The sequence below is a fragment of the Manacus vitellinus genome, unplaced genomic scaffold (genome assembly GCF_001715985.3).
Source record: "Manacus vitellinus isolate BGI_N305 unplaced genomic scaffold, ASM171598v3 scaffold_0_pilon, whole genome shotgun sequence".
NCBI classification, from domain to species: domain Eukaryota; kingdom Metazoa; phylum Chordata; class Aves; order Passeriformes; family Pipridae; genus Manacus; species Manacus vitellinus.
The window spans coordinates 7,020,756-7,034,517 of NW_021938789.1; the positions used below are offsets into that span (position 1 = coordinate 7,020,756).

Sequence of the window (13,762 nt, forward strand, 5' to 3'; positions counted from 1 at the left end):
AATCAATATTTTCTAACTATAAAAGGACTACGGTCAGGCACCTTTTCCAAAATGGTTTTACATGCTTTGTATGGTGCTCTTTTCCCCTGTGGCTTGGTCTGCTAACAAAAAGGTGTATTAAATACAGATGAACAAAAAGATCTGCTCAGAGATTTTCCTCATGCTTGCAAGTGCTGCTTCCTCTTTAGGGCTACTCAGGTCTGACACCATGTCTCTCTCAATGAAGGCTCAGTGTCCTCAAAGAGCAACAAATACATTTAGCCTTTTCCTAGAAGTTCAACGCTCGAGCTTAGAAAATGCATCTCACTAAAGACCTTTTTTTTTTGTTCCTACTCCTATCAAAGCACAAAGCTAAACAGAGCCAGTTTACCGGCATCAAGAACCGACAGACTGTGTTTGGAAATGTAGCCCTTCTTTGAAAAGTATGTGTAAAACAGAATCAAAGAGTCTACTTTGATCCCTTTAATACTTTCATGAATGTTGTTAAGTTTCTTTGACTCCATTTGCTCCATTTCTCTTTGGTGTCAGAGAGAAAATTGTGTGGACAATGCTATCATTCTCTGTCTGGCGCATTGTTTTATTACAGAAGCTCATGTACCTAAATTATGCAATAGGAAGAATTGAAACTGTGTCTTTTTGATGTGAACAAAGTTGATGCCAACCTTTTTTGCTAGTGTACATTTAATGAATAAAATGGGTTGATGTTCTGAGTGCAGTTCATAGCGTAGCAGCTGCTGTGCTGCCTGTACATGTGCTTTTCATGTTCCCCAGGAGCAAAACTAGCCTTTCTTAAGAGCAACTGTGTAACTCCACAATACTGCTGGCACAGGAGTTTTAGTGCTGTATTCTATCTAGGGTCCAGTGGGACAACAATCTCTGGCCAGTGCATTATCACATCCTTCTCTGGGCTGGACTCCAAGGCCTTCAGCTTCTATTTCAGGCAGCTGTGGGCTCTCTCCTAGAAAGCCATGGACCACCGTCCTGTGCCTCTGCAGCTTCAATTCTCCTCTCAGTCAAACCAATGGCTACTGGTCAGCCATCAAGGCAGAGTCCAAGCCAAAGTGCAGCACAGAAGGAGAATTTCCATCTTACCTGGGCTCTGCAGTCCTGATGTGCCCGGATTTCTATTTCTTTGAGACTGGGATGTATGTGCATAGTTGTCTGCGGGACCATATCCCTTTCTAACCCTTATTGCAGAACTTCTCAGTAACAGCCATTGGAAAACAGATTGTGAACAAGGCAGGCTGTGATGGGTCTGGACTGCCCCGAGCCACAGAGCTGACAGCCAGCTTTGGCAGGAGAACAGGACAAGGACCCAGCTGTTGGAAAAGTAACTAGGATGGCAAGGAAAGAGAGGTAGAAGGGAAATATCACATATTGTCCCAATTCTCCCATACACTGAATATTATTGATGTTCTTTCTGCACCCAATGCAGTCTAAATTCATCCTTCTCTACTATGGGTGGCCAAAAGTGTTTGCAATATGTCAGATGAACAGATCCCTGCATTTATACCTGCATCAATATCTTCTTGTCCCTGCTGGCTGTAACTCCTCTGATACATCTTAAGATTAAATTCACCTATTTCATGGTAATTCTAAATAGTTGCTGATATTCCTCCCATAATTAGTGCAAAAGTATGTACTAATTAACTTAGCAGGGGTTTTTTGCATCCTCTATCACCACATAATGAGTTCTTGCACTACAGTAGAAATTCTATGCAAAAACACATAACCAAAAACATAGCACTATTGGATTTAATTACTTCCATTAATTTATTTATTTCTGATATTCTATGTTGATACAGACTCCCAAACGTTTAAGTTATGTCAGTGGAAGGGTATATGATAACACTTGTAACAAAGATTAATACAGTAAAGACGACGCTTCGACTGTGTGTCTTTGTGTTACCAGCAAGTCATTATTTCACACAAGCTGCTTGTTTATAAGGTAGATGGTGAGTACATTGGCTCCAGATAATTTAAATTAAACACACAGGGGTTTCCTTTAGTATTTACTCAAGATTACTGGGGAATTCTGTAATAAATGTGGATAGAGCCTTCCCAAATCTTCGTTCGTGAAGCCTAGCAGTGACTGGGGAATTGGGCAGCCTCTTTCCCTCTTATGCACTCACACATTCTTTTACCCTTTTTGGGCTATTTATCTGAGGACCAATATTTAACAAAGGATATTTAAATTGCCCCTGCAAACTTTAGCATGCTTTTACTGTTGTATACTCTGTGTATATGTATATCAGGACACTTTATGTTTCAAAAGCAACACTTCTCATTTTTTTGTGGAAGGCTTCTTATTTCAAGAGAGGTTCTCATTTGCAAGGGTAGCCTCAGCTCTCAGCAAGAGAGATCACTGCAGTGACTCACTGACTCTCATTGCTGATAAGATTGCTTTTTGCCCAAATGCAGTTTGCCTAGTTTTCAGCTTGGGAAACTTCTTTAAATTCATCAGTGACTTTGCCAGCTAGACAACGACAACATCAGAGTGTGAATCACACCATTTCAATGGGCTGATTGTGAAATAAATATGAACAGAAACAGCAGGGGGTAGCTTTTCTTTAGCAGTCACAGTTTCCTTTTCACTATATGCCCTTAAAATGCCCAGGCAGACCATTAGCGGAGGGGAAGATTGATAGAATTACATTTACATTTTAAATCAAGCCAAGTTCTCACTTCCCCAGCCACAACCCTTCTAAAACATCAAACAAACAAACAAACCTAAACAAAGCAAGAAAAGCTGCAGCCAAATAGAAAGGAGGAAAATAAATGTTAATTTGATTAGTCTTCTAATGGAAATTAGTTAGTGGTCCAAAATTAAAAGTATAGATGTTTAAGACTTTGGCTTTTCTGTACATGAAAGGCATAACACTGCAACTAGGGTGATTATTCACTTGAAGTACTTCTCTTTGTGCCATCCCTCAATGCTTTCCTCACTACATTACCCCACTGTAATGTTGTCTCAGTTCTGTATCACTATTTCTCTTTTCTTTTGGGAACAACTATAAAATGAAACTTTATAAAACTGTGAGAGTAAGTAGGCTCACTGCTGCTGAGGGAGTCCCACAGGTCACCCTTGGATCTGCCACAACTTTCACACAGGCAGTGGCCATGAACACCCATCTGTCCCTTGCACCTGCTGCCCTGTGCAACCCAATGCCAATGTTTAACCCAGTACTGGGTTAACCCAACACCAATTTCTCTCTGGGAAGCTGCCTGAGAACCAACTGTGCAGGCAGGAGGGGCCTGTTTGGTACCTCATCCTTGCAGATGTTCTCAAAACTACCTGTTGAATGCTACCTACATCTCACCAGGTGAATTGGGGCAACACTGCTCTGCCTCTGTGGGGACAGCAGGGCAACCTCCAGGTGTAGGCAAGACCCTCTGCAAGCCACAGTCTTATTATCATATCATATTATCAACTATACCATATATGTATGCAGCTACATTTCATGTATCAACTAATTCTTTTCTTAGTCACCCAACTTAAAACCAAACTAAAAAATACACTTGTAGGGACACTTAGTCATCTGGGAATTCATTACATGTGGTTTAGAAACAGAAGGAGATGCTTTTTCCATTTTATTTTTATCAAAAGAATTTAAAACATAGAAGTTGTCCAAGCTTAAATGGCAATTGCATCTGAAACACAGTCTGGTGTTAACACCAGTTTCTGATGTGCTCAGATATTTATTTTTTCTTTGTTTCAAGGTAAGTTGACAGAACAAAAATATAATTATTAATTTTATTGATTTTCTTAAAGAAAATGAACCTCCTTTCACTTTCATCACCTCTGGATTTTACCTAGTAGAGTAGATCCTCAACTATTCCACCTTATTTTATACATTTTTATTCAATAGAACAGTATTTTATCTGTACAAGGTATTTGTCATATCATTTGGTTTCAGGGCACTGCCAAAGACAGCTCTGAATCTGTGTTGTGTCACCAACAGACAGGACTCCAAAAGGTAATACTCCTTCTGAGAAACAAGAAATAATGTGACTGATTTACTCTTACTTTGTCTTCAGGGCTTTCATGCTGCTAAGAACAGTAAACTGAACACGAATTTTAATCTAAAGTGAGAATGTGACTCTAAATGAGTCTGTGACTTAACGTTATTGATTTCAGTAATGGCAGGATTTCTTCCACTGTCCTTAAATATAAAACATGAAAAGCAGTGTACAGAAAAGAAAGTAGAACTAGGAAGACATGAAGTATTGTGTGGACTCATACCTTACCTTCTCAGACAGCTGAGATGAGAATTTACATTACCTTGTGGTTGTTCTAGCTTGCTGGAAGAACTGTTGTTTGCATCTAGAAATACACACAACAACATAAGCTGTGACGTTTGCACTTTTCTAATCAAGAGTAAGTAGAAAACTGCACCTGCTAGCATGCTAAGCAGCTACTAAAAAGCTTCTGTGTAGGTTGTAGATGAGCAGAGAAGCCTCTTTGGATTCCTGTTCAGCTTCAATTGTTATACAGACCTGCACTTTAAGTCTCATCCATTTATTTTCTTTTAGTGATATAATTCTTCTGAAAGGTAGAGGAATACCAGTCCTAGAAATACAGTCCCTCATCTCCTTGCATATTAACCACAGTGTAGACAAGAGCTCCTTGGAGGGACAGCAGAGAGTTTAGACCTTGCATTTTTCAGAATTTGAATTCCCGAGTGGGCTTGTATCAGGGACAAGTTTGGTAGATGAATACATTTATTTGTATCATCTCTGACACACTCCTTAGTGGCTGACATAATTTTTCATCACAAGGGTAATTAGGGAGGTGGGAAGCTGACCAGTAAATATAAGACCTGTAGCTATCTGCCACATTTGCATGTGAGAGAGAGAGAGGAGGATGGAGGGCAAGGGCAGAGCAGGAAAGCATGAATAACGAAATATTTCTGCTCTAAACCTGAACAAGGCTCCCTCCCTGAAACCCTGTTATTGCAACCCTGACTTCAGTATTAATAAAGAATGGTATTACATTGGGATAGCTCATACATGTGAGTGGTCTCAAAGCCCAGACAGAGCACAGACAAGGCACTTATGTCCTGCTGGGATGAGGCTGCTCTCCTGTGCCCATGGCTAGACAGGGAGCTGGGCTGAAAGCACCACTGTTATTTCACCAGAGAGGTCTGCAAGTTACTTCAAGCTAAAATTGTCTTTTTCTTAACAAGATGGTGAAAGCTTAAGACTCTAAATCCTGCATTACTTGAATCAATAGGCCTTGCAGTCACTGAAAAGAGTATCCCTGACAGGGATAAAACCACGTAATCTCCCGTCTCCCTGGTGCTGATGGCTGTGTTCCCGCAGCGTCTGTGGGAAATACCATTATCCCCATTACGGAGGCAGCAGCCAAGACAGAGACAAGCCAGGCTACGTTTGCACTACAGTGACAGAGATTTGTGTGGATATCTATGAGCAATCCTGAGTGGTGCCATCGCCCCAAGCTCCTTTACCTTGGGGGATCCAGGGTACTGCTGCACAAGCCCCTGCTCTGCTCCAAAGGCAAGTTGGACACCACTCACAGAGAGGGCTGGTAAGCACAGGCAGTGTCAGTGATTTGGTCACTGGTCTGAGGCAGCACATAGAAATTATTCCTGTTCCCTAGACCTGCTGGGCTGTCCTGTCTCTGTCCTGGACCACAGGACTCCCCATTTCCATATGTGTTCCTGCAGCGAAACTCCCATTGCCAGGTTCATGCTAGCTAGACATACAGATTTCAGAACATCTAATTACTTCTTCAGACCCAGATGGCATAGCTGCTTCTGTAACCATTTTCTTTAAGAACGGGCTTTTGAGCAGTAGCATCAGTTTCCCCAGTATATATGTAAATTTTAAAAAATAACAACAGCAGTGAAGAAAAAAGAAGCCTGTACCACTGAGTAAGCAAAGAGGACTTGTGCTTAATTGTCATGGGGAAATGGCATTACAACAGTAGCCCAGTGACAGCTCTGAGATCCTGCCTGCTTTGTCCATTGCCCACAGCTTGGCCAAGCCATGCAGATCACCAGCAGAAACCTATTGCTATCATAGAACAGAAAATAAGACACAATGAATTACCCCAGCTTCAAATGCAGGCACACTGCCATACCTGGTTTCCCTTCTGTGCCAGGCAACTGGCAGCCTTGTGCACCAGCACCCTCAAGACTCAGAGTAAAGTGTGAGGCTGCACAACCCCTGTACCAAAATTCAGTCCTGATGTCTACAAAAAGGCTTAAAAAAGTGTACTGTTGCACAGCAAGGAATAACAGGTAAGACCTTAACCAAGAGACCAGGGTTTCCAAAAAGCCTGGTCCTGAGATGAAAGCTGCAGGACAGTTTAGCCCTGCCCTGAAGCAAGAAGTGGCACCTTTGTCACACCAACAACGAGCTGAGTCACAGGATTTTGAAGCACTGCTTAAATACACAGGGCTTCCTCTGTTTTACTGTTTTTATGTTTTACTTTACCTATTTTTCAGAAGCTCCTTTCAGAGGCTGCCTCATGACAGTCCCTGACTATTTTAAAATAAACGTTTTCATTAAACAAGTGGATTTTGGTACTGGGAAATCATCAAGTTGAAAGGGCTTTTGTCAGAGCTGGTGGAGGCCCTGTTAGACTGTTCAAACATGGGAGGAATTTCTGCCTGCATAGTGAGTCCTTTGACTTTTCCAGAAGTATTATTTTTTGAGTTTTCAGTAACTTGGAAGCAAAAAAACAACATAGCTCTTTTAAAAAAATATATAAATATATACACAGTTATGTCATGATAGGCTTCTAAGTTTCCTCTCAGCCCAGGTGTGCTTTTGCCATGGAATATTCTGTATATAAGAGTAAATAAATGCACTGTAAATAGCACTCAGACATGTAGCGACATCATCAGCCTCAAGAGTTAAGGCAAAACTCAGAGAGTGTGTGTCCTGAGCCCTGGAAGCCCCCATATGCTCACTGGATGGAAGAGCACGATAAGGATGTGTCTGTGCAGGAGATGTCTGCAGCATGATGATCATAGTGAAAATGGTGGTACTGATTATCTCCTGCTGTGCTCCCTTCTAATGCCAGCCTAAGCGCTATCCCACAGACTAGAAGAGCTGCAAATAGCTGCTTCTCCATTGAGGCAATCCTTAGGCGAGTTTTGACTAATATATTTTGATCTTTTGCCCCTTCCCCTCCTGTACCTCTAAATTCTATTTCCACATCCATTTGAATATTACCTCTAAGATGCTATTAGCCTTTGTGAAGAACAGCTTGTATCTCCCTGTTAAAGACCTTCTCTGCTCAAGGCAGGGAACGCACCAGAATTAATAAGTGGCTTTGCATAAGTGACTGGATAAAAACAGTCACTGAAAAGATTCTGGAGTTTCAAGGGCTTCGGTAACTGTGCCAGATGCCTTAGACTGAAAGAACTTCCAGTGCCTGGTGTCACTTGCAAGTTCTACTGACACCAGTGAGTTTCTTAGAGAAAAAGAATTTATTTACCCATATCTGAAACAGAAACTGAATGTACTCAGAGACTGAGGATAATCTTGCTGATGAGCTACAAACAGAAAATAACTAAGAGACTATTTGTCTTTTTTTAACTGAGTTGCATATTCTGCATGCTGAGATGGCTGGTAGTACTGATGAGCTAGTAGATATTGGGAAATACTCCTTTGGGTCAGAATTAACTGTGCAAGTGATCTGGTGCAGGGAGAAGATGTAGGTGAGGAAATTAAACTCCGGTCTTTCGGGTTTTTTCGGGAAAAAAAAAAACTGGCGTTTCTGTTGTTAGCTAATTTTTTAAACTGTTTGAGTAGATATCCATCACAAGTGACTTTCCTTGACTTAGTTTATATAGGATCAAAGAGAAACCACAAGGCAGGAATACTGCAGCTGAGCAAAAACTTCAAAGCAAATTACTTTAGCTATTTTTCCCCTACACAAAATAGTAATTTTTTTTAATTTGATTAAATGTTTTGGGGCAGCCTTTGCTCTCCTAAGCCATCCTTAGCAGCAGCTTGGTTACTTATTTCTTGTACTGGGAGAGCATTTATGCTGTTCAGAAAACTGCTGTTGTGGCAGAGCAAATATATTTTAGCAGCTTACAAAATGTGAATGTGATAGAAGGATAATATTTCATTCCTACCCTCAGCTATTCTTTACAGTAATGAGATGGTGATTAAGAGTCTGTTTCTCTACCAGCAAGACTCACAGGCAGTAGCATCCTTTCCTTGGACTTTCACTGGGTAGCTGTGTTTAGATCTGTGATCCAGCTGCTTGGGGCCATCTCAAGATGCTTCCTGTCTCCCTCAGGCATCTTCATTCAGTTGTCCAGGCAAATCCCTTTCCTGAAAATAGAACCCAGTAGCCCATTCCCCAAGGTCAGTCCTAAAATCTCCATAACCAGGATTCCCAGCTCTTCTTTTCTCTCCAACGGTCTACCCCTCTAACATTCAGGAGCACATGATGTTACTAAACCAATTGTTTCTTATGAAGGCAAAGAAGTGTGTAACAAGACAGTAGAATGCAGTTCTCTTCTCCCATTTCCTCCAGGTCTTTTGGTGGATTTAACTCACAGTCTTCTGCAACATACAGAGTACTTATTTTTCCCCAGAACTAGTTTCCCACCTTTCAGTGAACCTTCCTGGTCTACTTCAATGTCAGAGGATTGCAGTACTTCACCAGATACGTAATTGTTTTGCTTAATACCTCACTAAAATAGGAATTTAAAAAGTTGGAGAGTGGTATAACTTTCAAAATAACCAGTTCTTCATTCAAGGGTACCTCCATTTTAGAGGACAATTAACATATAAAACAACATATGTTCGGCTTCAGGCCTGCATCCCAGCATCTGGATTTCTCAGCTCCGTCTGGCATCTAATAAAAGAACAGAACCTCATAAATTCAACTCAGAAAGCAAAATAGTTTTTATACATTTATGACAGCCATATAGAGATGTATTTGCTCTATTTGAGACCATGAATATGTAAGTACACTGGACTTCCCAAGCAGTCATAACAAGCCCTATTTTTAGATTGATAAACTGTGAGCATTTGCATAGAATCATAGAATGGTTTGGGTTGGAAGTCACCTTAAAGATCATGCAGTTCCAACCCCTCTGCCACCTTTCACTAGACCATGTTGCTCAGAGCCCCATCCAATACTGGCCCTGAATACTTCCAAGGACAGGGTATCCACATTTTCTAGGGGAAACCTGCTACAGTGCCTCACCACCCTCATGGGAAAGAATTTCTTCTTAATACGTGATCTAAACATATTCTTTTTCAGTTTGAAGCCATTCCCCCTCATCCTTTTCACATGCTCTTGTAAAAAGTCCCCCTCCATCTTTCTTGTAGGCTCCCTTCAGCAGCACAGAGGTGAGGCTGACAATTGGTAGTTCCCAGGATCTTCCTTTCTACTCTTTTTAAAAAGATGGGTAAAATTTTTATCCTTTTCCAGTCACCTGGGACTTCACCTGACTGCCATGACTTTTCAAATATCATGGAAAGTGACTTGGCAACTACATCAGCGAACTCCCTCAAGACCCTGGTATGCATCTCATCAGATCCCATAGACTTATGTACATTCAGGTTCCTCAGGTGGTCGTCAACCTGATCTTTACTTACAGTGGGAATCACTTTGCTCTCCCAGTCCTCATCCTGCTGTCCATCCACTCGAGAACTGTGGAAAGAGAGGTTGCCATTGAACACTGAGGCAAAAAAGTTGTTGAGTTACTCAGCCTTTTCCTCATCTGTTGTTAAGAGTTTACCACCATTGTTTATGGAGGGGGGTACACCTTCTTTGACCTCCTTTTCTGGTTAACATAACCAAAGAAGCCCTTGTTATTCTTTGCATTCCTTGTCAGGTTCAGTTCCAGCTTCAGCTTGACTTTCCTCACCCCATCCCTACACAACCAAACTTCATCTCTATACTCCTCCCAGGTTACCTGTCCTGTTTCCACTTCCTCCGCATTTGCTCCTTTCCTTTAGTTTGACCAGCTCTACTCAGCCATGATTGTCTCTTGCTTTCCTTGCCTGGTTTATTGTTCCTGGGGATCACTAACTCTTGTGCTCTGTGGAAGACTTTCTTAAATATCTACCAGCTCTGTTCCTCTTCCCTTGTCCCTCAGGGCAGTTTCCCAGGGGATCCTATTGAATATCTCCTTGAAGAGCTGAAAGTTTCCCTTTCTAAAGTTCAGGGACCTAACTTTACTCCTTACCTGATCCGTATCCATCAGGATCACAAACTCCACTAATGCATGATAAAGTTAAATGAGAAAATTATACTAGACCTGGGAGTTTTCCTTTAAAACCATATTTCAGAGTTTCTGAGGATGATAAACAGGCCTGATTGATACCGCCAACATGACACCCATCCTGGAAGAATTTCTCTCTATCTACAGCCTATGTAGTCCCACAGCTGTACATTAGGTTCTCAAAAAACAGATGCATGTGTCAAAGCACATACAGGATCAGGGCCTACGACACTTTGATAAGCCTGTGGTTTTTCTTACACATATTTCTGTTGTTTGAGATGCTTACTAGGTTTTTTTCTTTCTGGAATGAAAAGTGCCAGTGGTGTTTGTTTTTATTACTCTCGTTCCCTCCTTCCCTCCTCCAGGCAGGAAAGCACTAGCAGCTCTGTCTCATAGGTTGGCAGGAAATTTAAGACAGCAGTAAGCTGCTGCTTGGACCACCCCCAGGCTTTTTTTTTTTCCTGTTGATGCAGGAGACTATTTAATTGAGGGCTGATTTGTCAAACTTACTCGTTGATGCTCACCAGTACCTGCCTAAACACTGACGGTGATTCTTTCCCTTCCTTCCTCCTCTTTTGGACAAACACCCCACAATGAAGATGCTGCTGAGCCTGATTGCTCTGCTCTCTGCAGCCCTGCTAGCCAGTGCAGCCCCTCCGACTTGCTACTCGAGGGTGTTGTCTCTGAGCAAAGAAATCACAGAGTCCTTTAAGGAGTTGCAGACCTCCAAAGATGTGGTGAGTCCACCTAGAAATTGCTCCTGCACAGAAGCTGCAGGTTGCTGCTTTTGACACAGGTTTCTCTCAAAACAAAATTGCAATGGGGTCTTTCTTCTTTCCTGCAGGACTCGTGTGTGGAGACACTGCCCAGGCTGTATTTGGACATACATGTAAGTTTGCACACTTCTTTCTTACTGTTGTGCAGTAAAAGCACTTTATGAAAAGTGAGAATAACTCTTAAGATTGTACCCCAGAAGAGTGATTTAAAAGGAATTTTTAAAACCTTAATTAACTAGAGAGAGGAGTGACAAAAAAAAATCTTACTTTGAACCTTATTAAAAGGTTCCTTTGGACTTTCTAAGATTTTACTTGATTAAAAAATGAGGAAATTGATATTTTTAAGTGATTGCCATATGTACATCATTAATTTATTGTGGTAGAGCCTTTTCAGAAGTTAAATATGTACAACAAAGTTTTGAATAATAGTTTAAAACAAGAAATGCAGAATAAAATTTCTTCACTTAATAAATCTACTTAAATTTGTATCCTGCGTGTTTTCTGATAGTTTTAATAAAATAAGTAATAAAATAATAATGTTGTTTCAATTAAAAGAAGTGCAGGAATACCTTTGCTGGCTTTTTCTGTTTTAAATAGCCATATGTTGAATCTAGAAAGAAAGTGTGCCTGAGGATATAGAAATGTGACACTGAGAAAAGACAGCAGTAGTCATCTTCCAGCAAAGACAAAATAACCTCCTGCACACACAGTTAATGTCATAGTGTTCTACCCTGGGATATTTGATATATTTTGCTTCTTTTCCCAGTGCTCCACTGAGTAAATAAAAAATAGAAAATATCAGAAAAAACAAACGTCTGACACATTTTTCCAGAAGCAACTACACCATCAAGTCTTATAATTTAGGACCTCTAGACCCCAGTTCCAGAGCTGCCAGTGTTTCACATCATTGCAAAGGCCAAGCAATGTGAGTCCAGTGCCTCAGTTTCCCTTGCCTTAAACAAGAGTTGGGGTATTTATTTACCTGTTTCACAAGGACATTGTGAAATTCATGTTGTCTGTGCTTTATTTTGATAACACAAAGTTTGAGGTAAAAATTACTCTGAAAAAATCTTGACTGGTAGTCATGGTATTGCCTATTGTACAGGAACAGAGCAATCAAGTCTGTGAGATCTTGATAATCTGTTCATCAGCTAAATCAGGTGCTCTCTTAAAAGTAATACAGTGCACCTATTCTTTAGATAATTCCACCTAGTACAGGAACAGATTTGATTGCATTGGCACTGCTGCCTCCTAAAGCATGTGAGAAAGAAGCTGACAGACCAAGACTGTACATATCCACTTTTCCAAGCACTTATTTGGACAAAACATCTTTGTTATGAAATATTGACAGTGAATTTTCCTAACTAAAGGTTACATAGATTACATGCACATAGAGGTAGGAATTCAAGGTTCCCACATAAGCAGTAAGAATTTTGGAAGTGGTGGACGAGGAACATAAATCTGTGTTTGTGCAGGGTTACACAGACCTCTTTTGCGTGCTTTGCAGAATTACTGTGTATTGGCAAAGCTCCGTGATTTTGTGGCCTACCCCAGATGTGATACAGTGCTTGAAGTGAACGAGCTGAAGGAAAAAGCCCGGAGCCTGTACACCATCTTGATCTCCTACTGCAGAAGGGTAGGTCAAGATGCATCAATATGGCCTCTGCTTTTAGCCCTATCTGTCTCCACACTGTTCCCTAACCAGCAAAACTGGATGAAGCCTGAGCTTCTCAACATTGTGCTTTCTTCTGCCTTCCTCCTTATAAATGTTAGCCTTCTTTTTTTGTTTGTTTCTGCAGGACTTGGTGTTCCTCACTGATGATTGTAATGCTCTGGAAATTCCCATTGAACACTCCATCACTGAAAGCTAAAAGGGAGTTAACTCAAAAGTTGTACCCGGGAAATTTTCTAGGAGATCAAGAGTCAAAATATATATATATATGCAGTCTACAACGTTAACAACTAAGATCTTTTTCAAGCACACTAGCAATATTATCTCAGACCTACCCATTTTTCTCCACCTTGGCAGGAAATGAATTGCATGCCTTGCATACCTACTGAGCTGCTAGGGAACATACCATTAGGGAGCAGTTTTTCATTTGGCAAGGTATGATATTTCAGCTTAGCCAAATGTATAAAGTATGTTTTGTTTAAACATCAGAAACTAGATTATTTTTTTTTTTACTCTTTTACGAATAACTAGACTCGTATATAGAAAACACTTTATGATTAACATTCTATCCTGACTTAGATGTTCTTTTTTTATTAGATGGGCAAGGAAGGGATCATATTTGTTTTTCTTAGTGCGTTTGATAGAAGAAGTGTAACTCCATACTGGTAGATTTCTCTGCCTGTATAGTTCATATATCTATGTTGATAGTTTTTGATGTCAGACTTGTGAGAATGGAGGTGAAAGTAATCTGTCTCTGTGGAAAACTAAATAAAAACAGCCTTCTAAATCAAGATGCTTGTGTCTTTCACAATCAAGCTGAAAAGTGTCATTCTTGAAAACTTACTTTTCACAGTCACTTGCAAGTTGTTTTTCATGGCACAAGCTTTGTTTCCATAGCAATGCAAACTTTGCTTTGCTGCATCTGCATGATTTGACAATGTGTAAATTTCTACTAGGAGAATTTTTCCATACTGCAAACAATTTCCTTAATGAAATTAGTGATTTGGGCGTTTTTCAATAGAGTTTCTGTGTTGTAAAGCTTGCATTGTGACCTGGCAAGCAAACTGCAGAGCAAGACATGTTTTGTTTTC

The 13,762-nt window shown here is 40.6% G+C and overlaps 1 protein-coding gene across 1 annotated transcript; it reads left to right on the forward strand.

The window, feature by feature from the left end:
• The first annotated feature begins 10,684 nt into the window (after positions 1 to 10,684).
• Positions 10,685 to 13,462, forward strand: CYTL1 (cytokine like 1). Its single transcript, XM_008920904.3, has 4 exons — positions 10,685 to 10,960; positions 11,068 to 11,112; positions 12,507 to 12,635; positions 12,799 to 13,462. Exons 1-4 carry the CDS (start codon positions 10,817 to 10,819, stop codon positions 12,868 to 12,870), a joined length of 390 nt encoding a protein of 129 aa, XP_008919152.1. The 5' UTR covers positions 10,685 to 10,816; the 3' UTR covers positions 12,871 to 13,462.
• The last annotated feature ends 300 nt before the right edge of the window (positions 13,463 to 13,762 follow it).

What these genes read in the sequence shown, in the direction of transcription:
- CYTL1 (XM_008920904.3), top strand. Translation starts at nt 10,817, where the DNA reads ATGAAGATGCTGCTGAGCCTGATTGCTCTGCTCTCTGCAGCCCTGCTA. An exon ending in TGCAGACCTCCAAAGATGTG is followed by an intron (nt 10,961 to 11,067) that starts GTGAGTCCACCT and finishes TCTTTCCTGCAG; the next exon opens with GACTCGTGTGTGGAGACACT. An exon ending in TGATCTCCTACTGCAGAAGG is followed by an intron (nt 12,636 to 12,798) that starts GTAGGTCAAGAT and finishes TTGTTTCTGCAG; the next exon opens with GACTTGGTGTTCCTCACTGA.